Source organism: Sciurus carolinensis, chromosome 2 (genome assembly GCF_902686445.1).
Source record: "Sciurus carolinensis chromosome 2, mSciCar1.2, whole genome shotgun sequence".
Classification (NCBI taxonomy): domain Eukaryota; kingdom Metazoa; phylum Chordata; class Mammalia; order Rodentia; family Sciuridae; genus Sciurus; species Sciurus carolinensis.
The window spans coordinates 24,414,918-24,439,398 of record NC_062214.1 but is presented as its reverse complement, the minus strand read 5'-3'; the positions used below and the strand labels follow the sequence as shown (position 1 = coordinate 24,439,398).

The 24,481-nt window shown below is 47.9% G+C and overlaps 1 protein-coding gene across 1 annotated transcript in view; it reads left to right on the top strand.

The window, feature by feature from the left end:
- Positions 1–24,481, top strand: part of Efcab8 (EF-hand calcium binding domain 8) — a 62,527-nt gene extending 38,046 nt beyond the window's left edge. The window contains exons 17-27 of the mRNA XM_047539228.1: positions 105–175; positions 3,500–3,704; positions 4,515–4,759; positions 5,869–5,986; positions 8,010–8,231; positions 8,705–8,863; positions 13,593–13,761; positions 21,649–21,781; positions 22,823–23,041; positions 23,115–23,208; positions 24,038–24,481. Coding sequence (XP_047395184.1) covers positions 105–175; positions 3,500–3,704; positions 4,515–4,759; positions 5,869–5,986; positions 8,010–8,231; positions 8,705–8,863; positions 13,593–13,761; positions 21,649–21,781; positions 22,823–23,041; positions 23,115–23,208; positions 24,038–24,481 — 2,079 coding nt within the window. The remainder of the gene's footprint in view (positions 1–104; positions 176–3,499; positions 3,705–4,514; positions 4,760–5,868; positions 5,987–8,009; positions 8,232–8,704; positions 8,864–13,592; positions 13,762–21,648; positions 21,782–22,822; positions 23,042–23,114; positions 23,209–24,037) is intronic.

Below are 24,481 nucleotides of genomic sequence, written 5' to 3'. Positions count from 1 at the left end.
TGGAGAGTTTGGGCTTCTTGGTGGCACATTTAGGAAGACATTTGGGGTCCGGAGCCACGCTCTCTGAAGAGCTTTAGGGTTTCGTTTTCTTTCATCTTCAACAGATTAGTGGAATCGTGCACATGAACAAAGCGTACTACATGACGGGGTGGAGTAAGAGAATCACGAACTTCATGTGAGTAGCAGCCGGGGCGGGGAGGGGCCAGGGCGGCCGCACGCTCTGCTCTGCTCTCTGGGTTCCTCCCGTCCTAGTTCCTTGGTAGGTAATGGCCCTGCTTCATCTGCTGTCTGTCCTTCATTCGTCACTCGTGGAGGCTACCACGGTCTAGGCTTCCTGCCAGGCGCAGGGGGAGCCTAGGAGGCAAGTACAGGCCCTCGTCCTTCTGGAGCGTCTCGTTCAGTGGGCAGTGGCTTCTGTCTGGCTTTCGTAATAGAACGTGGTAGACTGGGTGGCTTCCACACAACATGTTTATCTTCTGAAGGTGTCAGCAGGCCTGCTGCCTGGGGACCACTCCTGGTTCATGGGAAGCTTTCTTGAAGGGGTGGGGGCTTCTGAAGGGGCCCTAACCCAGTTCCTTAGGGCTCCACCCTCATGACCTCATCGCCGTCCCAGGCCCCGCCTCCTAATACCTCACACATAGGATTAGATTTTTATATATGAATTTGGGGAGAATACAAAGCTCAGTCTACAGCATTCCACCTCTGGCTCCCCTAAACCTGTGTGCTCCTCACATGCCTAAATTCTTTGGCCCAACATCAGTTTCTTGGCTGCCTGAGCTGGATTATTACCCCCAGTGTTGATGTCTTTCCAAAGAGCAGAACGAGTGTGTGGGAGGTTACCAGGGGCATGGGGCCTGGGGTGGCACCTGTTCCAGCCTCAACTTTAAAGTCTAAGCTCACTCCCCACCTACAGACCATCTAAATCAGATATGGATGAGACTCCAGGCGAGGCCAGTCTTCCTCAGCTGTGAACCTGTGGTACCAACATGTCACGTATTTCTAAAAGACGACCGTGAGGCAGGCATGGGGTAGATAAAATGGAGCAATAGGAGAGAAGAAAGGAGTGGCAGATTGTGAGTTCAAATCCATAGGGTCAAATTCCTTTAGACCTTAAAGCTTTATGGTAACCCTCCTTGGCTTAATGTTCTCACCTCCAGGACCCCTGGGGTGGAGGTCCTGCCTTCCAGACCCACTGGGCAGCCATCCAGGTAGAGGTTGGGCCTCAGGTCTCCAGGCAGCCTGCTTCCATGACTTTGGGTCCCTGCTGCCGTGGCGGCTCTGTTCTGGGGCTCCTGCAGGGATTCTCTGCAAGGCTGGGGCTGTCAGACTGGAGTCCTGAGCCGTGGCTCTGCTGGAAGCCTCTGCCTTTAGAAATCTGGATGGCAGAAATATTCAGGCCCTCTTGGCTCTGCTGAGTATGGGCCACGTTGTACTGAGGCCCACAGGAGCTACACTGGGGTGGCCAAGGAGCATGGTGCTGGAGTGCAGGATGGAACCTGTCATGCATTGTCTTGGGGTCCTTCTCCCACTGTTTTGGAGGATAATGCCTGTCTTCTGTGGAGCTGGCGGGTCCATACTGATCTCCTCTTCTGACATTCTGGTCACATCCCGGCAAGCTTGCGTATTCCTGTCAATAGGGAAAGGCTAAAATATACTTCCATATATTTTTTGGTGGGGGCCATTACTGGGACTCAAGCCCAGGGCCTCGCCTGCTCTAGGCTTCTCTTAGCAGTTCCACCTGCCACCAGAACACCAGAGTGCAAGCATGGTTCAGCCAGGCTCCTTGCCACTGTCTAAAAAGGATGGCTTTCCCTCCAGTTTCCAGGAACATGGCCCCATTTCCACCTGGGACCTCATCAAAATGGTCTTTATCATCCATATTTCCACTAATGATCAGTTCGAGATTAGTGAGGGTTTTTTTGTGTTTTTTAGTACTGGGCATTGATCCCAGGGCCTCACACATGCTAGGCAAGGGCTCTACCACTGAGCCACATCTCCAGGCCCCAGTTAGATATTTAAAAAGATTAAGGGCAGGGAGTGTAGCTCAGTGACAGAGCACATGCTTAGCATGCATGAGGCCCTGGGCCTGATTCCCAGCACTGCAGTTAAAAAATATATCTGAATACATGCATACATACATGTGTATAATATATAAATATGTATAAAACATATATGTAAATATATACATATGTTTTCAAGGCTTTCTTTATAATGCTCCTCTTTTCTGTGTCCTCACCAGAGTCACTTTTTTTTTTGCGGTGCTGGGGATCGAACCCAGGGCCTTATGCACGCAAGGCAAGCACTCTACCGACTGAGCCATCTCCCCAGCCCCAGAGTCACTCTTAATGGCTTTTTCTAGCACATGCCTCAACTCTTCCAGCCTCTGCCTAATTCTCCAGTTCCAAAGCCATGTATGCGTTTTTAGGTATTTGTTACAGCAGCACCTCACTTCTGGTACCAATTTCTGTCTTGGTGTCTCAGGCTGCCATAACCGAATACCGTACTGTGGGTGGCATATGATGAAGAGCAATTTTCTTCTTATACTTTGGAAGGTTGGGAAGTCCTAATCAAAACGCTAGCACGCCTGGAGTCTTCTCTCTGTCACCCCACATGTTGGGAAGGACCATAGATTTCTCTGGGACTACATTTCATAAAGACACCAAGCCCCTTCCTGAGGGCTCTGCCCTTGCGACCACATCGCCTCCAGATTCCTTCACCTCGAGGACTGTGTGTTAACGTATGAATTTGGGAGATACAAACACTTAGTCTTTCATTTATAAATCAAATCATTTCAAAATCATTATAAAGTGTTCTGAGTACTGTGAAAGAAGAGCAGAGGTTTCTCTGGGGGTGTCAGGAGCAGAGGTTGTGGGGTGTCAGGATGGCTGCGCTGAGGGTGTTGTGGGTGGGGTGTGATCCGAGGAGTGCGCAGGACAGTTCCAGGGCAGTAGGTACTTGGGGCAGGACACGGGGAGGGGGGAACAGCAGGAGCAGGGGTCCTTCCTTTTCAGAGGGCCTTTGTAGGGTCATGATTTCTCCTTCTTTAGATGCTAACTTTTTTTTTTTTTTTTTTCTTGTGGTGCTGGGGATTGAACCCAGGGCCTTGTGCATGCAAGGCAAGCACTCTACCAACTGAGCTATCTCCCCAGCCCAGACTTTCTTTCTTTCTTTTTTTTTTTTTTGCAGTACTGGGGATTGAACCCAGGGCCTTGCTTGCGAGGCAAACACTCTACCAAATTTCCCCTTCTTTAAACCATGATCTTTTCTCAGGTGTCTGAATGGGGTGAATTAAGACTCACTATCAGCCCCAAAGATGGCCTTTATAGTAAGCGGGTAGTAGATGCTAGGAAATGGGGCCAGTGGGCGGGGCTTCCAGCCAGCTCCCACATCTGGGAGGATCTTCCTCTCGGCTGGCTCCCCAAATCCTAGAGGCCAGGTATCCCCCAGAGAGCACTCAAGGCTGAGCTCTTGGCCCTCCTGCCTCTGGCCACGTGCACAGGTTCCACAAGACCAAGCCGGTGCTCTTGTGCTACCACTGGCAGACCTTCCACGCCGAGGATGTCCTGAGCATGGCCAAGTACCAGGACCAGTTCCTCGGGACCGCCTCCTACGACGGGGACATCCTCTTCTGGAACGTCAACACCTTGAAGCCCATCTTGAGTTTCAATGCCTCCGTGAGCCCCTTGCCCTTGCAGCCCAAGAAGGTACGCTGGCAGCAGGGGACACTCTCCTCTCACCTTTAGCTCTGCTGTGGGTGACCAGGGAGAACAGGGAGGGCACGCTGGGAAGCAGAGCGAAGGTGGAGCTCGTTCTGGAAAGGCAGGGAGCTGGGAGGGTAGACGGCAGTGTCTACGATTATCTTCATGTGACAGATGAGAAAACTGAGTCCCAGAGAGTCCACGCCTTGCTTGAGGCCACACCACTAAGCCTGGGCAGTCTGCCTCCGGAGCCTGGTGGTGCTCCTGTTCCTACTCACTCTTGGGGCGGCTCACTCCTTACCCACTGCTGTTTCATGTCACTGCTCGCCAGGCTTAGGGGAGGGAGCTAGGCAACTGTGCAGTCTCTGAGTTTCCACGTCTTGGCTGACGAAATAAAGCTGGAAGGGACTTTGGGGGTCACTTCCTCCACTGGTTTTCCAGGTGTGTTGGGGAGGGATCCTGCAGAGTTGGGTGGGGCTTCCTCCTGAACAGCTCAGGATTTGTTTCTTTTGTTTTAAATCAGTTTTATACTTTGGACTCCCCTCGCGTTACAAACACCAGGACAGGATTTGGAACTCACTGTCCATTTTATAGACGGGAGACTTGAGTCACTCACAGGAGCAGCGTCCTGCCTGTGGGCACGTAGGGCGTTAGTGGTAGGCACAGGAAAGGGTCAGAAGCCTTGGTCTGATGCCTTTAAGGGGACAAGATTTCTGAGAAGCAAGCCCTCGGGTGGCTGGAGGGCCCTGTGGTGCTGGCCTCGAATTTCTCCCCAGACAGTGCAGAGCCTTAGGGCCTGTTCTCTCCCTGGCGCAGGTGCAAACCGATGAGTGTCTGGCCGAGAGATACAGGCTCAACAAACCCTGTGCCGTGCAAAAGAAGTGGGTCCACAAGGCCCCCAAAAAGTTCAGGACGATAGCCAATGCCAGCCTGCGGCGGAACCTGGTGTCAGCGCCCCCTGTGATGAGGCACTCGTTCTCCCCCTCACTCCGGAGAGACAAGGAGTCCGACCTGCCCGGGTCCTACCAGGTGGGAGAGCGCCCGCCACCTGCGTCTTTCTCGTGGTGTTCGTTTCCTATTTGGGTGCGCCTTTTCAGAGTGACTGTTGCCATCAGCCCACTTGTTAGAGATGGTCAGAGGGCAGGGTCCTTCCCTGGCTCAGTCCTGCTCTGTCCAACCCCTGAGGCTGCCGCCTGCCCAGGGCACTGCCAGCCCAGGCTCGAGAGTCTAAAGACCGAGAGACCAGACTTGCAGGAAACAAAACCCTGAAAACCTGCAGTTGGGTGTAGATCCTGGGCCAGTTCTCAAGCTTGAAACGCCCAGCCGCGGCCCAGGAGCGAGCGCGGGCCCCTGGCCTGTCCCAGCACGCCTTGCCTCCTTGCAGACCAGCCTGAAAGGGGTGAAGCCAAGTTGCAGGCAGAGCACGCTTTCCCTCCTCTGAGCTGTCCTGGCCCCAGGATCCACCCTTCCAAGGATGACTGTTCTGTTTGGGGGGACGGGGAGAAGGCAGGAGGAGCTACTTCTCCTGACTTCAGGAGTGGCCGGCCTTGGACTTCTAGCAGGGACCACGGTCTCCCCATGAGGACAGGGTCTCTCACACGGTGCTCGAGGAGCCTCTGTGATCAGTTTCACAATCAAGGACTAACTGCACCCCTGGGAGTTGAGTCTTGAATGAGAAACACCACCTTCCTCACGTGCACGACCGTTGCCGGGCACAGGGTGGTGCGCACCCAGCCCGAGCATGTTCCGCCGGGACGTACTTTTGCTTAAGATGCACACACTTTATGTTCTATCCGCCACTCATGCCATCCTTGAAGGATCAGGGTTACCCTGCGTCAGATCTCCCAGAGCAGGGGGTAACCTGTTCCTCCAGCCTCATTTTTAACCAGGGTGATCACTTCCAGGACAAAGGAAGGGTCTTCCCCAAAGGCAAACTCACGTCTCTGCCCTAGAGAGCTAGTCACTTAAAATCTTGATTCCCTAGCCATCAGCACGTCCTGAGGCCCAGGACCCACAGGTACTCCACTGGACTTTCCCCTACTGAGGGAGGCCGCATGTGGCTATTCTTTAATCATCCTCCTGACCTCTGTTCCCCGCATGGAAGGACAACCACCCTTATGGTGAGCCAGGAGACCTGTCTTTCTTCCCAGATGCTTCTCGACCTTGATAGTTCCAGGCTGACAAGAAATACCCTTAACAAACCGTCAGTGTACAGAGAGGCTGAAAGGAAAAGAGGGGAATTCCAGAAGAAGCTTCTGCTGCAGCAGTCCACTGCCTCAGTGGAAAAGGTCGGTGCGCCCAGCCTCGGGCCGCCGCTGCCTGGGCTGAGCTCCTCGGGTGGGGTCAGGAGTGCCTGGGGATGTGGGCAGTGCCCCTCCTATGGGGGGCTTGGGCTGGGGAGGAAGAGAAATGGCGTCTCCAGAATCTGTTACAAAGCCCGAAGGGTGCTTTGCATGGCATCCAAGCGGGGCTGGTTTGTCCCTTCTCCCCTCTTCCTCCTCTGCTTCTCCTCTATTTGACCCTCACACCCCCCCTGAAAATGCACATCATACGCATGTTAGGGTGTGGCAGGCCTGTCCCATCACCCAGCTGCAGGGACCAAGGACTTAGAGACAGGGGCAGGCGGTCCCCTCAGAGCTAGCTGGTCCTGCCATGGGCGGGGGTGGAGAGCTGTGAGGGACTCTTTCCTGTTTCCAGAGTTTTCTTCCTTCTCTTTTTAACAATATCTTCTAAAACTTTAAAAAGCAACATTGCAAGTTAATAAGAAGAAAGCAATTGCATATAAATTAGAAAAAAAGAAAAAAAGAAAAAAAAAAAAAAAGAGATCCTGCATATAACTCACTCCTAACAGCAGTAGGGGCTCTGACAGTCTTCAAAGCCTGAGTTCTGTGAACTCTTCGGATGGCCACGGATGGGAAGTCCTGGGGCTTTTTACTTAGCCTGGTGGTCTGCATATAATAGAGATTTGTATCATGGATCTTGATTGGATTTGGGACTGGAGAACTGAACGGCTACTGGTGAGATCTCAGGCACCCCGAGACCGGTGTGTGTGTGAGGCTGACCTTCACACCTGGCCTCTAGGTGCCCTGCCTCCTGCTCTGGGAGCAGCCAGCTCCCTTCCCTCAGGAGTTGGGTCGTTAGCTGAGCTCAGCTTTTCCCAATGGTGCCTGCCCTGGAGAGCGTCCAGAGCTTTTGGGTCGCCCCTGGGCTTGGTGCGTTTCTTAATGGAAGAGCAGCAAGGACCTTGGCAGAGGGGTCTTACCTGTTGGGTCTTCCCTTCCACCGCTTCCTTCTGGCCATCTCGGAGGACTGTGGAGTGTGGCAGAGCGCTGGGAGGCCCCCAGCACCCGGTCGAGGCTCGGCCGTGCCCCTTAGGGCCTGCGGACCATGCACCTCCCCGTAGTGGTGGAGGACCTTTGGTCCCCTGTCTGGGACCACTGGACTGAGCAAGGCTGAAATGCGCAGCAGGAAGTGGGCTAAGTATCTCATTTTGGACTTCCATGGCCATAGGGATAATCAAGATGTTTTCTGTTGCATGGCAACAGGGTTTGGGGACACAGAAGCCATCACACTATAAAGCTGTGACTTAGCAGAAGTGGTGAGGCCTCCATTTCCCCTTCCTGGCCTGACTGGTTCTGCCCCTGACCGTGCTCTCAGCTTCGGGCAGGAGCCCGGCAAGCAGCTCTCGCTTCATGCTCACTGTGCAGAGGAGAAGCTGCTACGGCCGCCACATGGGCCTCAGGAGTGACACCTAAGTGAGACTCAAGTGGGCCGAGGAGGGAATTACCAACGGGCATGATCAAAGCAAGGCTTGAGCAAGAATTCAGTGAAAGCTCTCCCTTAGTAGCTGGCTGGAAAATATGGGTGTTTTCCTGTAGGTTTTTATGCACGGGAATGAGTTCCTTATCCAAATCACTTCGACTTATAGGTTGAAAATTTTCGTTTGAGCCTTAGGACAACGCAAACCGAGGGGAAGGAACAGGGAGGAAGGAGGGGATGAAACCATGCATCTTGTTTTCAACAAACATTTATTGATCACCTGCTATGTGTCACCGCACAGCGATTGCCCTATCGTCATTGTAGCTACGGAGGGTAAAGCAGTAAATGGAAACCAGACCCAAGCCCCTGCCCTCAAGTAGCTCCTAGTCCACTACGATGTTTGTCTTCCCCAGCTGGATAGTAAGGGGCATCTAGGAAACTGGGGACCAGGCGGGTACGGTGACCGGCCCAGGTCCCAGGGAAATGTGTAGCAGCAGCCAGAGTGAATGCTGGCTGGCGGCCGCGCTGAGCCGGCCTCCGTCTTTGGCGTAGATCATCTTTCTGCAGACCAGGCCCCGCCAGCCGCACGTAGCTGCCATGCTGAGCAGCTGCATCGACGGCCGCATCTACGCTTGGTCCGTCCACGGGAACGGGGGCCTGCTGGGCAAGTTCCCTGTGGACCTCGAAGACAATGGGGACGTGGTCGTGGGTGCCATGACCACTGATGAAAACGACTGGATCCTCATCACCGGGGACTGCAGAGGACACATCAAGGTGAGGGACGGGTGTCAGCCAAGCTCCTGGCCACCCCTTGGTGGCCCTTGCCTGCGCCCTGCTTCCTCTGGGTACTGGATTCATTTGTAAAACACTGGGCGGGGGGAGCAGGGTGGCTTCCTTAGGAGTCCCCTCCTGCTCTGGCAAGGCCACCAAAGTGAATGAGGGCTTACTCAGAAGGCCCTTGGGAGAAGCCCTTCTCCGTGAGTCTTCTGCCCGTTGCCATCCCCCCTCTGCCCGCAGCCAGGCGTCTCACTTGTGGTCAGCTCTCAGGGGCTGACTTTGTGCTTCCTGGTGAGCCTCGGGCAGGCCAGGCTTGTCCTTGAGCGGGTCACCACCTCTGCTTGCTCCTCTAGGGGTTTGTCTGAGAGACGTGGGAACTGCTCCTAAGGTAGAGGGTAGTTTGGGAAGAACCCTCAGAGTGGGGTTGGGGTCCAGGGCTGCCAGATCACTAACCCATGCTTTGTGCCTAGATCTGGGACATTAAGGATTACTGCGCACTGACTGGCCAGCGGTCACTCCACACCAGTGAGAGCAAGAGCCCCACGGACACCGAGAACAAGTTCTGCATCTTAATTCCTAAATGGCTCCAAATGAACATCCCACACTACATTCCCCTGAAGGAGACGGAGGTAGGACGATTACTGGAGGGTTGGTCAGAAAAGTGCGTTTGAGCCCCTGCTCAGGAGCTGAGATGAGGAGTCTGCGCATTTCCTGTTCACGTTTGTCTGGCTTATGGGGAAAAATCTATATATATTTTTTGGATGTTAATTTTTAAAATTTTTATTTGTCCTTCTTAGTTATCCATGACAGTAGAATGTATTTTGACCTCACACATACACGGAGTGTAACTTCCATCCTTGTGGTTGTACGGGGTGTGGCTTTACACTGCTGGTGTGTTCAGAGATGAGCATCATTCTCCTGTCTTTCCCATCCCGTCCCCACCCGGTCCCTTCCCACCCCCACCCCAGTCTGGGGAACTTCCACTCGCCCCCTCCCCCAGCCCATTGTGCGTCAGCATCTGCGTATCAGGGAGGACTTTCAGCCTTCGGCTTTTGGGATTGGCTTATTTCACTTCATGTGAGTGGTTCCATCCATTAACTGTAAATGCCATCATTTCCTTCTCCTTATGTCCTTTGCCTATTTTTGAACGGGGTCGTTTTCTTGCTGCCGAGTTGCCTGGCTTCCTTATGGATGTCGAAGATCAACCCTTCCTGAGGTGTGGGGCCACGGTCTCCCTCCCACTCTGGGCTTTCTCTCCACCCTATCGATCACTTTCCTTGTTGTGCAGAAGGTTTCCGGCATCCACAGCCCCACTCGTATATTTTTGCTTTTGTTCCCTTAGCTTTTGGGGCCACATCTAAAAAATCATTGCCCAGACCAGTGTTCCCCCTAGGGTTTCTTCTAGTGATTTCCCAGTTTCAGATCTTATGTTCAAGTCTTCAGTCCATCTTGAGTTGATTTTTGTGTGTAGTGTGAGATGAGAAGCCAATTTCACTTTTCTGTATGTGGCTATCCCGTTTTCCCAGCACCAGTGATTGGTGAAATGGTCCTTCCCCCAGTGTGCGTTCTTGCCATCTTTGTCAAAAGTCATTTGTCCATAACTGTGAACGTATCTCTAGGCTCTCTGCCTGTTCCACTTCCATGCCGTTTTGACGGTGGGGGCTTTACCATGTATTTTGAAACCAGGAAGTGTGACGCTCAAGACAACCCTGGATATTCAGGGTCTTTTGTAGTTCTATAAAAATTTAAGTGTTGTTTTTTTCTATTCAATGACATTGAAATTTTGATAAGGATTGCACTAGATAGGTCGCTTTGGGTAGTATGGACATCTTAACAATCTTTTTCAATTTAATATTCATTGATACATAGTAATTATACAGAACAGTGGATTTCACTGTGGCATCTTCACACATGCATATTGTTCTTAATTAATTATTCCCACCTTTTGAACCCAGGGTATCTTTTCATTTATGTATGTTTTTTTTCAATTTCTTTAATCAACGTTTCATAATTTTTAGTGAATAGGTTTTCCATGTCGCATAAATTTACCCCTACATATGTTGTTGCAGTTGCAAATGGGGTTGTTTTATTACTTTCCTTTTCAGATAGTTCATTATTAGTGTTTAGAAGCACTGCTGATTTTTGTGTGTTAAGTTTGTATTTTGCAACTTTACTGAATTCATTTATCAGCTCTAACAGGCTTTTTTTTTTTTTTTTGCTTATTTGTTTGTTCTGGGAATTGAACCCAGGGGCACTTTACTACTGAGCCACACCCCCAGCCCCTATTTTTTATTTTGAGATGGGGTCTTGCTAGGTTGCCTGGGGCCTTCCTAAGTTGCTGAGGCTGAGGCTAGCTTTGAACTTGCAATCCTCCTGCCTCAGCCTCCTGAGCTGCTGGGATTACAAACATGTGGCACTGTAAAAGTAGAATAAAAGGCTTCCATATTGGAATGGAAGTAGTAAAACTATCTCCATCTGTAGATGACATGGTCTTGTAAATAGAAAATCCTAAAGCATCTCCTAAAATTCTATTGGAGCTAATAAATTAATTCAATGGGATTGAATGTACAAGATCAATATTCAACATCAAAATATTCTGATAAACTAACAAGGAACAATTAAAAAATGAAATAAAGAAAAATGTTTTCCTTGCAATGGCATCAAAAAGATTGAAATAGGAATTAATTAGCAAAAGGAATGCAAAATCTATACTCTGAAACCACAAAACATTATTAAAAGAAATTAAAGCCTAAATAAATGGAAACACATTCCATGTTCATGGATTGGAAGAGTTAAATATTTTTAGCATATTTTACAGAATGATTCATTATAGTTTATATACAAATCTCAGTTCTTTTTTAGATCTAAAAATTCATGTGGAAATGCAAAGGATCTGGAGTAGTCAAAAACACGACCCCTAAAAAAACCCCCCCAAAACTAAAACACACAAAACGATAACAACACATCAAACCTTGAAGTCTTAAAAAAAGAAAAAGAAAAAACAGCATGATTCAATAAATAGTACTGGGATACCTGATGAAATATTAAGAGAAAACCAAATCATTATCTTATATCTTAAATACATATGTGGTTGCAAATTTCAAAACTGAATACAAAGCTATAGTAATCAAGACAGTGTGATTCTGGCATAAGTAAAAACATATAGGTCAGTGGAAATTATATATCTGAGAGGGGACTAGTATTAGAATATATGAAGAACTCCTACAAATTAATTAAAATATAAATAACCCAATTAAAATACCAGCAAAGGATCTAAATAGACATGTTATTTCTTCAGAGAAGATGTATAAATGGCCTATGAGTGTATGAAATATTGCTGAATATTATGACCTATCAAGGAAGTACACGCAAAACAAAACTTCTACTTCATACTGAGTAGTTTGGCTATGGATAATAACAAGCATTGATTAGATATGGGCAAATTTTTTATTGCCTTTCTCTTTCTTATTCAGAGATAAGGTAAATGTTCACTTTTTTCCCCTGTCCTGGGAATCAAATGCAGGGCCTCGTGTGTGCTAGGTAAGCACTCTACAACTGAATCTTCACTTATTATTTCTTTTATAAGTTTTATGATTTATTAAAATAATTTTCAGGGCTTGGGAGATAGCTCAATTGGTAGAGTGCTTGTCTTGCAAGCACAAGGCCCTGGGTTCGATCCCCAGTACCACAAAAAAAAAAAAAAAAAAAAAAAAAAAAAATAATAATAATAATACTCTTTAATCATTTAAGTATTTATTTTAATATATAAGGTAATGATTTGGTTTTCTCTTAATATTTCATCAGGAATCCCAGTACTATTTATTGAATCATGCTTTCTATTACCAATCTTTTTTTTTTTTTTTGTACCAAGGATTGAACCCAAGGACACTTAACCACTGAACCACATCCCCAGCCCTTTTTATTTTTTATTTTTGAGACAGGGTCTCACTAGGTTGCTTACAGCCTCACTAAGTTGCTGAGGCTGGTTTTGAACTCATGATCCTCCTGCCTCAGCCTGCTGAGCTCTTGGGATTACAGGTGTGCACCTCTATAACAACTCTTATATACCAAAGTTTTATGTATATTCAGGTTGGTTTTTGAGTTTTCAGCTTTCTTTCATTGTTCTGTTTATAGTTTACATTATTCTGACTTAACTATACTTACCTATAGCAGAATAAATACCCCTTTCTTTTTTTTCAAAATAGAAAAGAATTTTTAAAAATTTTAGTAGATAGAAAATATTTATATACATATAATTTTTCTTGACAAATAGCAACTATACATTTTTATGGGCTTCAATGTGATAATTTAGTACTTGTACACAATGCATAATTGGATCAGGTCAACTGGTATATCAACCACTTCAAATATCTGTTTTCAAATATTTATCATTTCTCTATATATGTATATATACATATATATATATATATATATATATATATATATATATTTTTAGTTGTCAATGGATCTTTTATTTTATTTATTTATTTGTGGTGCTTAGTATTGAACCCAGATCTAGCATGTGCCAGGCAAGTGCTCTACCACTGAGCCCCAACTCCAGCCCCTATTTATCATGGAACATTCAGAACCTTCTCATTTTGGAAATACCTATCAGTTATTGTCAACCACGGTTGTTGTTCTTTGCTCCAGAACATTGGAAGTCACTCTCCTCTCCCACTCTACCTCTGTACCTGTTAACACTCCCCTTTCCTCCACACCTTCTGAAGCTCTGGCCATACTCTGCTCTCTCCTCCGATGACATTGGCATTAGCACCCACATGTAAGTCAGAATGTGTGGTATAAATGCCCATTTCTTAATCTTGTTGGTTTTCATTCATTGTCCAGTTACGTAACTGTATTATCTCCTGGAATAATGTGATATATCATCCCCTTACTCACCCCTAGCTATTTTGAATATATATCTTCTCCCAATGTTCAACTGAAAAACCTTAGAAGAAGACCTGAACTCTTGTCCTGGCCCCGTTATTTTCTAGCCTGTGGACTTCGGCTCATTACTGAACATCTCTATCTCCTACTTACCTTCTCTGTAAGACACTGAGAATCTTATATGTCCTCTAAGATTGTGAGGTTCAAATGGGGTGATCTGTACAGATGCCATTGGTAAATAATATAATATAGACATGTGAAAATGCTCTTTATGATTTCACTGAAGGAGACAGGGCCGGAGAAGTGCAGGGACATACCCAAGTCACCAGTGAGTTATGTGGAGTGTGTCCAGAACAAGAATGCTCCCGGTCAGGGCCCTTCCACTGGGCTCTGCTGCCTGCGGTCCTGAGTCCTGCTGATGAGCCGTGTGATGGCCTTGGAGTAAGTCATTTCCTGTACTGTTCCCTCTAGGTTGTGGCTGGCCAGGTCATTTCCCTGGTTCCCCCCAAGCTCCTGAATACCTGGAGAGGCCACTCGGAGAGTGTGGCAGACATCCTGTATATAGACACCCTCCAGCTGGTCATCAGCGCCGGCCAGGACCGGGACGTCAAGACTTGGAAGCTCTCGGGTGACGCCATTGGTATGGGTCCTACTGAAGCAAACCCATACCCATGTTCCGTCTTGCCCCTGTCCCTGATAGGACATAAGCTGGCATGAGCCTTGTGCCCTGCGGGTAGGGAGCTCTCAGACCGCAGGACTGCCTTTGCTCAATAGTATTACAGGGTGCGCGTCTGACTGGCAGCTCCTCAGGCTCTGCCCATTCAGCCGTCAACCACCCACCCACTCATTCACTCACCCACCCACTGTGATGTGCCTTTATATATTTTTTGAAGATCATATATATGATAAAATATGTTCTTTTTTTAAAAAAGTAAACTTAATTGTTGTGTTATACATAAAGAAGAGCCACAAACCAAAGGGGTTCAGCTTGGTGAATCTCCAGAACGTACACATGTAGCGCGTAGAACCCGGCACTGCAGGGAGCCCCACACGTTATCAGCTCCTCCTCAGAACTACCATCATCCTGAGGTCCAGATCCACATGTTGTGTGTCCGGTTTTGAACTTGGTAGCGTCGGAATCATGCCATAGTTTCTGTGTGTCTCTTTCCTTTCTCTCCACGTTGCGTTTGTGAGATTCGTCTGTGTGTGTGGTGTAGTAGGTCGTTCAGTCTTCCTGAACTGGATACCATCATTTACTTGTCTTTGTTGTTGTTGGGCATTGGGGTGGTTTCTAGCTATGTTGAGCAATTAAAAATAATGCTGCTATGAACATCCTTACATGTGTTCTTTGGTAAACAAATGTTGGCATTCTGTTGGCTAATCATCTAGAAATGGAATTCCCAAATTACAGAAAACACAGATGTTCAGTCCCAGTTGATACTGCCAAACGGTCGCTCAAAGCCGCTCCTAATCCGCATTTTTCCCAGCTGTGTTTAAGAATTCCCATTGCCCCATAATTTTGCCACCACTTAGCATTATCAGTGCTTTGAATTTCAGCCACTTTGATGAGTATGTAATGGCACCTCATTGTGGTTTTATTTGCCTTTCCCTGGTGACTATGGAGGTTGACTGTCTATATATTTGTGGGTCACTTGGCTATATTCTTCTATTAAATTCTTTTTCAGACATTTCACCCATTTTTCTGTTGCATTATCTCCTTTTGAATTCGTAGGAGTTATGTTTTCTGGACATGAGTCATTTGATAATTATGTATTTTATCAAGGTCTCCTTCCATTTCTGTGACCTGTTTCTCATTCTCAGTCATAAGTTTTGATGATCAGAAGTTTTTCATTTCAAAGTAAACCATTTTATCTGTCTCATCACTTCTGGCTGATGTTTTTGCTTCTTTTTATTGTGCAAAACCCAAAGGACACAAAATATTGTCTCTTACACAAAATTTTAGTGTACAGTATTGTTAACTATACACACTTTGTTATCACTAGAACTTTTTCATCTCGCAGGACTGAAACTATACCCATGCACGGCAATGCCCCGCTCCTCGGCCCTAGCATCTGCAGTGCTCCTTGCTGTTTGTATGAGTTCGCTGTCTTGATGTCTCATGTAAGTGGAATTGTGCGGTATTTATCCTTCTGTACGTGGCTGTTTTCATTTAGCTTAATGTTCTCAAGGCTCGTCCATGGCGTAGCATATCGCAGGGTTGCCTTCCTTTGCAAGGCTGGGTAATATTCCTCTGTGTGTATACATCCCACTCTGCATTCATTCGTTCTCAGGGGACCCTTAGGGTGCCTCCGTCTCTTGGCTATTGTGAATGATGCTGCAATGAGTCCTGGGAGTGCTAATCTCTTTGTAACCCTATTTCCCATTGGTTTTATTTTTAAGTCTTTAGTATTTATTTTGGATAAATAGCCAGAAGGGGAATGCTAGATAATAAATAGTAGTTCTATATTTAATTTCTTGAGGAACCATCGTACCATTTTCCATAGTAACTATCACATTTTACATTCCCACAAAGGCTTTGATTTCTCTATATCTTCTCCAGCACTTGTTATTATCTCTTTTTCAGATAGTAGCCATTTAACAGGTGTAAGGTGATACCTCTTTGTGGTCTGAGTTTATACTTCCCTGATGATCAGGAATGTTGAGCATCTTTTTAAAAAAAATTTTTTTTAGTTGTAGATGGACACAATACCTTTATTTTATTTATTCATTTTTATATGGTGCTGAGGGCTGAACCCAGTGCCTCACGCATGCCAGGCAAGTACTCTACCACTGAGCCACAAGCCCAGCCCTTGAGCATCTTTTAATAAACCTTTTGGCCCATTTTTATGTCTTCTTTGGAAAAATGTGTATTCAAGTCCTTTGCCCATTTAAAAATCAGGTTTTAATTTTTTTTTTTGGTTTTGGATTGTAGGAGTTATGTGTGTCTTGCATACTCACCCCTTGGTAGATGTATGGTCTATATTCACAAAGCAATCCCTCCCATTCTGCAGGTTGCCTTTTCACGCTGACATTTGTTTCCTTGGCGGCTCAAAGCTCTTCGGGGTGACACAGTCTCCCTTGTCTGTGTTTGCTTTTGTCTTGTGTGCTTTTTGCAAGAATCCATTGCCCAAACCGCTTCTAGGAAGCTTTCCCCTGTTTTCTTCTAGGAGTTTTGTAGTTCTTGCTTTTTTGTTTAAGTTGGTAGTATACTTTGAGGCCAGGGTCCAGTTGCATTCTTCATCATGTCGATACCTCGTTTTGCACATTATTTGTGTAGGAAACCATCTTTCCCTCTTTAAAGGTCTTGTCACCCATCCTCCGAGTGTTTCTTTTGCTCTACAGAAACTTTTTCCTTCCCACTTGGCTATTCTTGCTTTTCTTGGCTGGGCTTTTGGTGCTTGGATGTGGGTTTATTCACGCTGTTTAATTGGTTTATGTGTTTGTCTTTATACCAGGATCATCCTGTTGGATTACTGAAACTTTAGAATATGTTTTGAAATGAGGAAATGTGAGGTTTTAGATTTCTGCTCCTCTTCCGTTCCGCCTCCTCGCCCAGTCAAACTTTTTTCTTTTATTCTAGATTATTTTGGCTATTCAGGGATCCTTTGTACTTCTATATGAATTTAGGAATGTTTTCCCTATTTCTAAAAAAAAAATAAAATGACATTGAGATTTCCATAGGGATTGCACTGAATCTGCAGATCACTTTGGGTGGTGGGGACATTTTAACAATAGTAAGTCTTCCAAGCAATGAACACCTCATGTTTTCCCATTTGTTTATGTTGTCTTTAATTTCTTTCAGTAATGTTTTGTAGATTGCAGGATATAAAATCTTTTGCCCGTTGATTAAGTTTGCTCCTAACTATTCTACTCTTTGGATGCATTTGTGTTTATTTATTTATTTTTGCAGTGCAAGGGATTAAACTGAACCACCGTCCCAACCCTTCTTTAAAAATTTTATTTTGCAATTGGATCTCTCTAAGTCTCAGAGGCTTTTCTTGAACTTGCAATCCTCCTGCCTCAGTCTCCCTGGTTGCTGGGATTACAGGTGTGTACCAACACACCTGACTCGTTGGGGGATTTTGATTACTGATTCAAACTAATTACAGGTCTGTTCTGATTATCTGTTTCTTTATGATTCAGTCTGATGGACTATGCTTCTAGGAATTTATCCATTTTTTCCTGGGTTACTTAATTTGTTGGCTTGTAATTATGCATAGTAATCTCCACCTCCCTTCCTCCTTCCCTCCCTCTCTCTCTGGTCCTGAGGATTGAATCCAGAACCTCACGCATGCGAGGTAAACACTTGACCACTAAGTGCGCTCCCAGTTCCATCGTAGTCCTGTGTATTTCTCTGGCCTCAGTCGACGTGTTCACTCTCATCTCTCATTTTATTTATTTGAGTCTTTGCTAGAGTTTGGATCTGGAATGTCCCTGAAAGGCACATGGGTAAAAGGCCTAGTTCCCAGTTTGGTGCTCTTGGGAGTGATGGAAACTTGAAGAGGCGGGAGGTCTTCTGGTCACGGGGGAGTGTGCCCTTGAAGGGGCACATTTTCAATTGCTCCTTCGCTCACCACTTTAGAGGTTGAGAACTCACCTCTTGACTCTGGTGAGGGCTCTGGGCTCTATCACAACATGGCGGACGTCGTCACGGCGGGAGCACAGACGAGAGAGACCGCAGGGTGAGGGCAGGACGCCAAAGGCCAGGCGGAGCAGCCTCTTTTTTTGTAAAACCCACTTTCAGAGAACGGCTTCACCCCACAAGACCAGCATGAATCCCTTCTGAGGGTGATGTCCCCAGCGACATGACCTCCTTCCATGAGGTCCCATCTGTTTGAGTCCCACCACCTTCACATCACCACACTGGGGACCAGGCTTCCGGCACATGCCTCCCTGGGGGACACACTCAAACCCCAACTGGAATCAGGCACCTGCCTCGTGTGCAAAGGCTGTTAGTGAGAGGGAAATATTTATTTCACCATTTAGAAAGAAACTTTCAGTCTATCTTAGTTCTTGCACTTAAGTGTGCCTATTTTGTTGTATTTATTTATTTTTTGGTGGGTGCTGGGGATTGAACCCAGGATCCCAGGCAGTCTAAGCATACCCTCTACCACTGAGCTACATCTACAACCCCCTAAATGTGCCTCTTTAAAACCCTGTATAGTTGAATCTTATTTTTTTCATCTCGTTTGGCAATCTGTGCTTTTTAATTTGATATTTAGTCAATTAAAATATGAACAGAATTACTTGTATAGCGGGGTCCCTCCTTGGCCGCAACCCACACCGCATCAATACCCAGGCGTCAGGGTCAGCTGGTGCCCGGGTCTCTTTGGCTTTCCACAATCATTTAAATTTATTTTCTGTGTATCACATCTGTTTTTTGATCCTGTTTTCTTCTTTTGGATTACTCAAATATTTTAAAATTATTTTGTTTATCTTCTCTATTATTTAAGATTTATTTTATTTGTTTTATATTCCCTATTAAAGATTAAAATTATTTAGTTTTATCTTCTTTATGATCTCTGTGGCTAGAGATTATTTCATGCACTCTGAGTACGATGTCCTACGCAAGAGCACTCCCCTGCCCTCTCCTGCCGTTTATGCTAGTGTCATATATTTTACTTGCACCTCTGTTGTCTCCCAAGACATTGTCCCTGATGTTGCATTAGGTGGTCAAATTTCTTTCCCGTTTACTCACATATTTGCCGTTTTTGGTGCTCTTCCTTCCTGAACTTCTGCTTCTAGGATGTTTGTAATCATCTGCCTTCAGCCTGAAGAACTTTTATCTTCATTTTCTTTTTTCTTCTCCCCTAGTATTGGGGATTGAACCCAGGCTCTGCACAAGCTGGGCACGTGCTGTCCCACTGAGCGACATCCCTAACCCTCTTTATTTACTGTAGTGTTATGTGCCACCAATAAGCCCTCTAAACATTGATTAGTCTTAAAGTATCTTTATTTCATTTTTACTTTTTAACCAACTCACTTTATAGTACTGGGGGTTGACCCCAGGGATGTTCTGCCAGCCCTTTACATTTTTTATTTTGAGATGGTGTCTCTCTATGTTGCCCAGGCTGACCTTGAACTTGTGACCCTCCTGCCTCAGCCTCCCGAGTCACTGGGATGACAGGCATGTGCCACCATACCTGGCAAAACATCTTGATTTTGTCCTTAACATTGAAGACTGTTTTGCCTAGGTATTAAGTCCTGGCTGGCAGTTTCTTGTCCTTCAACACTTAAAAAAAAGTTCATTTCACCTGTCCTCTGGTTTCCACATGTTCTGTTGAAAAGTTGATTGTACATTGCTTCTTTGAAGGTTGTTTGTCTTTTTTCTCTGGCTGCTTTTGGTTTTCAGCAATTTGACTATGTCACGCCTAAGTGTGGTTTTATTTGTATTTATCCTGATTTTTTTTATATATATATGGGTCAATGTCTTTCTTCAGTATTAACATTTCTCAGATGCCATATGTCCTTAGCACTGCTTCTGCCCTGTTCTCTCTTCCCTCCTCGAGGGTTCCTAGCTGTATGTGTGCTGGATCTGCTAGATCATTTGTCTTGTCCTCTATGTTTTCACGTTCTGCTCTGTTCTTTTTATCTTTTTTCAATTTCTATATTTCTATGGATATTTTTTACTGACCTACTTTTCAGTTTATGAATTTTCTTCTGGATGTAGTCTGCTAGTAAGTCCATCCAACTAGTTCTTTTCTATTCTCTCTCTTTTTTTTTTTTTTTTTTTGGTACTGGGGATTGAACCCACGAGGGTTCTACCTCTAAGCCACATCCCCAGTATTTAAAAAAAATTTTTTTTCAATTTTGAGGCAGAATCTTGCTTAATTTCCTAGACTGGCCTTGAACTTGTGATCCTCTTGCCTCAGCCTCCCAAGTAGTGGGGATTATAGGCATGGGCCACTGTGCACAGCCTGGTGAGTTAATTGTAGATATTGTTTTATTAATTTAATTTATTTATATTTGTGGTGCTAGGGATTGAACCCAGGGCCTCACATGTGCTAGGCAAGTGCTCTACCACTGTGCTACATCCACAGACCTATTTGATTCTTTTCTACAGATTACAACTTTCTATCAAAATTCTCCTTCTTTCCGTCAAGTATTTACCTCACACTTTCTTTTATTTTATTTAGCACTATGTGTAATAATTATTTTAAAGGTTTTATTTGCTAACCCCAATGTCTGAATCATCTGAGGGTCTATTTCTAATGTCTGTTTTTTCTTTTGATTGTTGGTTATATTTTCCTGCCTTTTCATCTATGTAAATAAAGCAGAACAAGACCCTTCTGAACTTTGTACACATGAACTGTGGAGATTGAAGATGATATTATTTTTCCCCAAGAGCATGAATGGGGTGGAACACCTTCATCCAGCCAGGGATTGAACTGGGTTGGGGTTGCTTTGTGGCTTTAGGTAGACTCGGTTTACTTTGTCTTCTGTGGTCTCAAGGATGAAGTCAGTTGTATTTGTTGCAGGTTTCTTTCTTCTGTGGGACTGTCTCTTGTTGACCTCATTCTATCCCTGCCCCCCAGCCTCCCTACTGTTTAGCAAATGTCCTGTGGGATGAGATGTGCCTTTAGGATTCCATTTAGGATTAGGATTGCATTGTGCTGACCACAGTGGCTGGTGGAAGCCCTGCAGATCTCTTCTCTCCATTAGTGTACTTCTGGCTAAACCCAATCCAGCTCCCTCTCAACCTTTTCTCAGATCTAGGAGAGCCCCAAGAAAGCAGCTCCCATCCCCATTTGGCATGGAAAGACTTTCCTTTCTGTAATTTTAGTGCTTTTAGTTTTCCTTGCTTCTGTAACTCTCTGATGACTTTATTTTTAAAGTATGATGTTGTAACATGTTCTACTTTTTTACTTTTTAAAAATATTTCTTTGTTTTAGATAGACACAATACCTTTATATTATTTATTTATTTTTTGTGTAGTGCTGAGGATCAAACCCAGGACCTCATATATGCTAGGCAAGCGCTCTACCACTGAGCCACAACCCCAGCCCCTCTGTCATATTTTTATTAATTTAAAAAATTCTGGGCCTGGGGATGTAGCTCAGTGGTAGAGCACGCACCAAGTATGCTCAAGGCCCTGGGTTCAAGCTTCAGTACCCGGGAAAAGAAAAATCATCTGCTGCAGGAGGATGGCCGCCGCTCACGGTACCCGGCCAGAAACAGGGCTCCCGCTGCCCGATTGCTGCATTTTCACTACCTCCTTTTCACATCCACTCTCACATATGGTGGGTGCCTGCCTGAAGCCCAGCTGAGGGCCATGAGCCATTGTCCTGGTCCTCCTCCCCTCTGCCGCCACGCGGGGGAAGATGAGCTAGGCCTGAGTGCTGCGCAGCCCTGGGCGCTGGTGTCTGGTCATCCAGATACCTGTTGGGTACCAGCACAGTGCTTGGCACATGGTGGGCACTCAGTGTTTGGGGCAGGGGTAAGCGATCACTGGCTGACTCGAGGGTGGACGCGAGGGGCACAGGGTTCAGGGAGGGTATCTCAGTCCTTGGTCTGGGTCAAATCACAGGGACATTTGGCCTGGATGTTTGGAAAAGACTGCAGGATGCCAGAATGGATGGTGTTCACGAGCAGAGAGGAAGCTTTGAGGAGAAGTCAGGCTCGATGGCCAACCTGCTCAAGGCCTCCCACCAGGAGCTGCAGTAAGTCAGCGCGGCCCCCTGGTCCTCCCTGGTCAGAGCAGGGCGCCACAGGCCTCCTCAGCTGCCGGAAGCCCTCCTGAGGAGTGCTGGGCCTGGTCGGCTGGAAGATTGAGCCATAAAGGAGAGAGTACAGAGCCCCGAGCACCTAGATGGGGCCCCCTCCCTGATCAGACTCGGACTTGCCAGGTGGCAGAGGTCCCTGCAGAGGGCATTCCCACATGGTCGGAGGTCCCTGGCAGGAGGGTGCTGAGGCCCCTCCAGAGTCTCTGGTCCTGAGCTGACATTCGTGTTAGTTCCCTGTTTTTTGGGCAAGAGAGGCTGCTGCTACTTCTTCCTACCCCTCCATCAATTCCAACCTTACTCCTGACTAAGCCTCATATTAACTTGTTTAAAAAATGTATGAAGGTCTGACTTCCAGACCTTATGCTAAGTCTCTAGAAATCCAGGAGAATCCAGACACAGGCCCTGCCTCAGGAGAACTCAAAGTCACTCAGGAGGTGGACACACAAACTCATGACTGCAATGCTATGTGGCAATTTGGGGGAATATTAGGAGTAGGGATGGTTTAGAGGACAAGCGACCTGATTGGGTGGAACAAGTAAGGAAGGCTTCCTGGGAAGGGAGAGTTTAGAGTTGGGTTTTGACATGTAAGTAGGAGTTTGCCCGAATCCATAGACTCTATGTGATTCCTGTGTTCCCATCAAGGCAGTCCTGTGGGGACATATAAACAAGGCAAAGCAGGGTTTCCCTGGGGTGGGAGGGAACATTTGAATATTCCACAAGGGAGGTCCAGGTAAGGCTAGAATGAGGTGCAGCCTCCATGGAGGACAGCACAGGGTAGTGGGAGGGATGGCAGGACTTGCGGAGGCCACTGTGTCTGGGCTTTGCAATGCCGTTGAACACTTTCTCAGTGGTGGGCCTTGGGAGCAGGGCCCTGGGCAGGGAGTGGAAAGGTTGGGGAGGACCAGGCCCGTGAAGGGGAGATCCTCGCGTGGCTCCTGGGAGGCTCTCCTCCCCCTGCAGTGGGGGCATCTTGTGAAGGAAAGCCCCTAACAGCAGGGATCTGGCTGAGGCGCTGGTGTACCAACGGCGGGAGCAGGTGGCGCTGATGGCGCTCTTGAATGGGAAAGCAGACACAGAGGTGGAGGCTTGGGCCAAGCTGCGCAGGATGGCCTCAATGTCCCCGTGGGCTGGAGAGCACCCCGTGAAAGACATCGAGGCCAGCTGGAGCGAGTGGGAGTCCAAGGGCAAGGCAAGCAGGTGAGGCTGGGGGGCGGGCAGGGGGCGGGCCCAGCGCTCAGCCTTCACTCTGGCCGTGACTCCTGCAGGTGAGCAGAGTCGTGGGCGCAGCGTTCAAGCCCAAGGAACGGTCGCGGAACCCCAAACTCCTGTCCACCAGCGTGCAGTATAAGTGGATGAAGCTTCAGGTACGCCCGTGGGGCCTGAGCTGCGGGGCTGATGGAGGCCAGGGGATCCCATCTCCTGCCAGCCACCGTGGTGCCTATGTGGTCAGGATTCCGGGCCACAGACGATTCTGGCATGAGGCTCATCTGGCCGGTGTGTCTGCAGGGTCCTGGTTGAGGCCAGGCCCAGGTTTCAGCCTTGAGGACAAACGTCATAGTCTGAGGGGAGGAGGTTGTGGGGGCCGGCACGCGTCTGTTGCTCATGTGCTTGTTGCTGTGGTCACTGCCGTGTCCTCAGGACTCGAGAGCAGCACAGGTGTCGTGGCTCAGGTCCACAGGAGGGGATGGGGTACGTGGAAGGGAGCGCCGAGAGGAAGGAGCAGGGCCTCGGCAAGCTGGGGCGGGGCGGGGCAGGGAGCTCAGCGCCGGGCCTGCCCGCACACAGGCCTCTCCCTCCTTGGCTGCCATGGGGCACTGTGAGAGCGCCGCCCTCTCGGTGGTGAGGAAGAGGCGCGAGAAGGCCAAGGCCCTGCAGGCCCCGGGCTCACTCTGCACCCCTGCCCCGTCCTAGAGGGGTCCTCGCAGCAGCTCAGCCAGAGCTGGTGGGCGAGGTGGAGTCCATCTCAGGAGCTGTCTGCGCCCAGACCCCGCGTGGGGGCCTTGTTCTCGGGAGGGAAGAGCTTGGGTGCTGGTGCCGCCTTGCCCGCCTGTGGTGACCCCCAGCGGAGGAGCGGAGGGCGTTGGTGGCAGCCACGGCGCTCGGAGACGCCCGCTCTGTGGGAAGTCGGGCTCTTGGTCCTGGGTGTCCTCGGCCCCAGCAGAGCCCGCCCCTCCTGCCCGCTCTCTCCCCCAGATCTCTCCGCAGATCTACCAGAGCCTGTTCTTCAACGAGCTGGCGCCCGTCCAGCACCCCGACTCCCTGATCCACAAGGTCCTGGACCAGCAGGGCCGGCACATCCGCTGGGTGGCGCACAACTTGCAGTCTGCCAGGGACCAGGTCTTCGCGGACACCACGCTCAGCACACCCATCGCCGCCTCGCCCTCCTCCTCCTTGTCCCCCGCAGCCTCGGTCTTCAGGCTGCTGGACTCCAGCTTCCCACTGAGGCCCCAGTCCTCCTGCTCCTTGCCCCGGTCAGCCTCCACGACCTCCCCCTTAGCCCCACCCGAGGGGTCCGCCTGCGTCCTGCAGAGGTCAGAGGTCACCACGGCGCTGGCCTCTTCCCTTCAGCGGTCCCCGAAGCCTCCGGAAGCCACCCTGGTGTCCTCCATGAGGAAGAGCTCCCACGTCCGGTTCTGA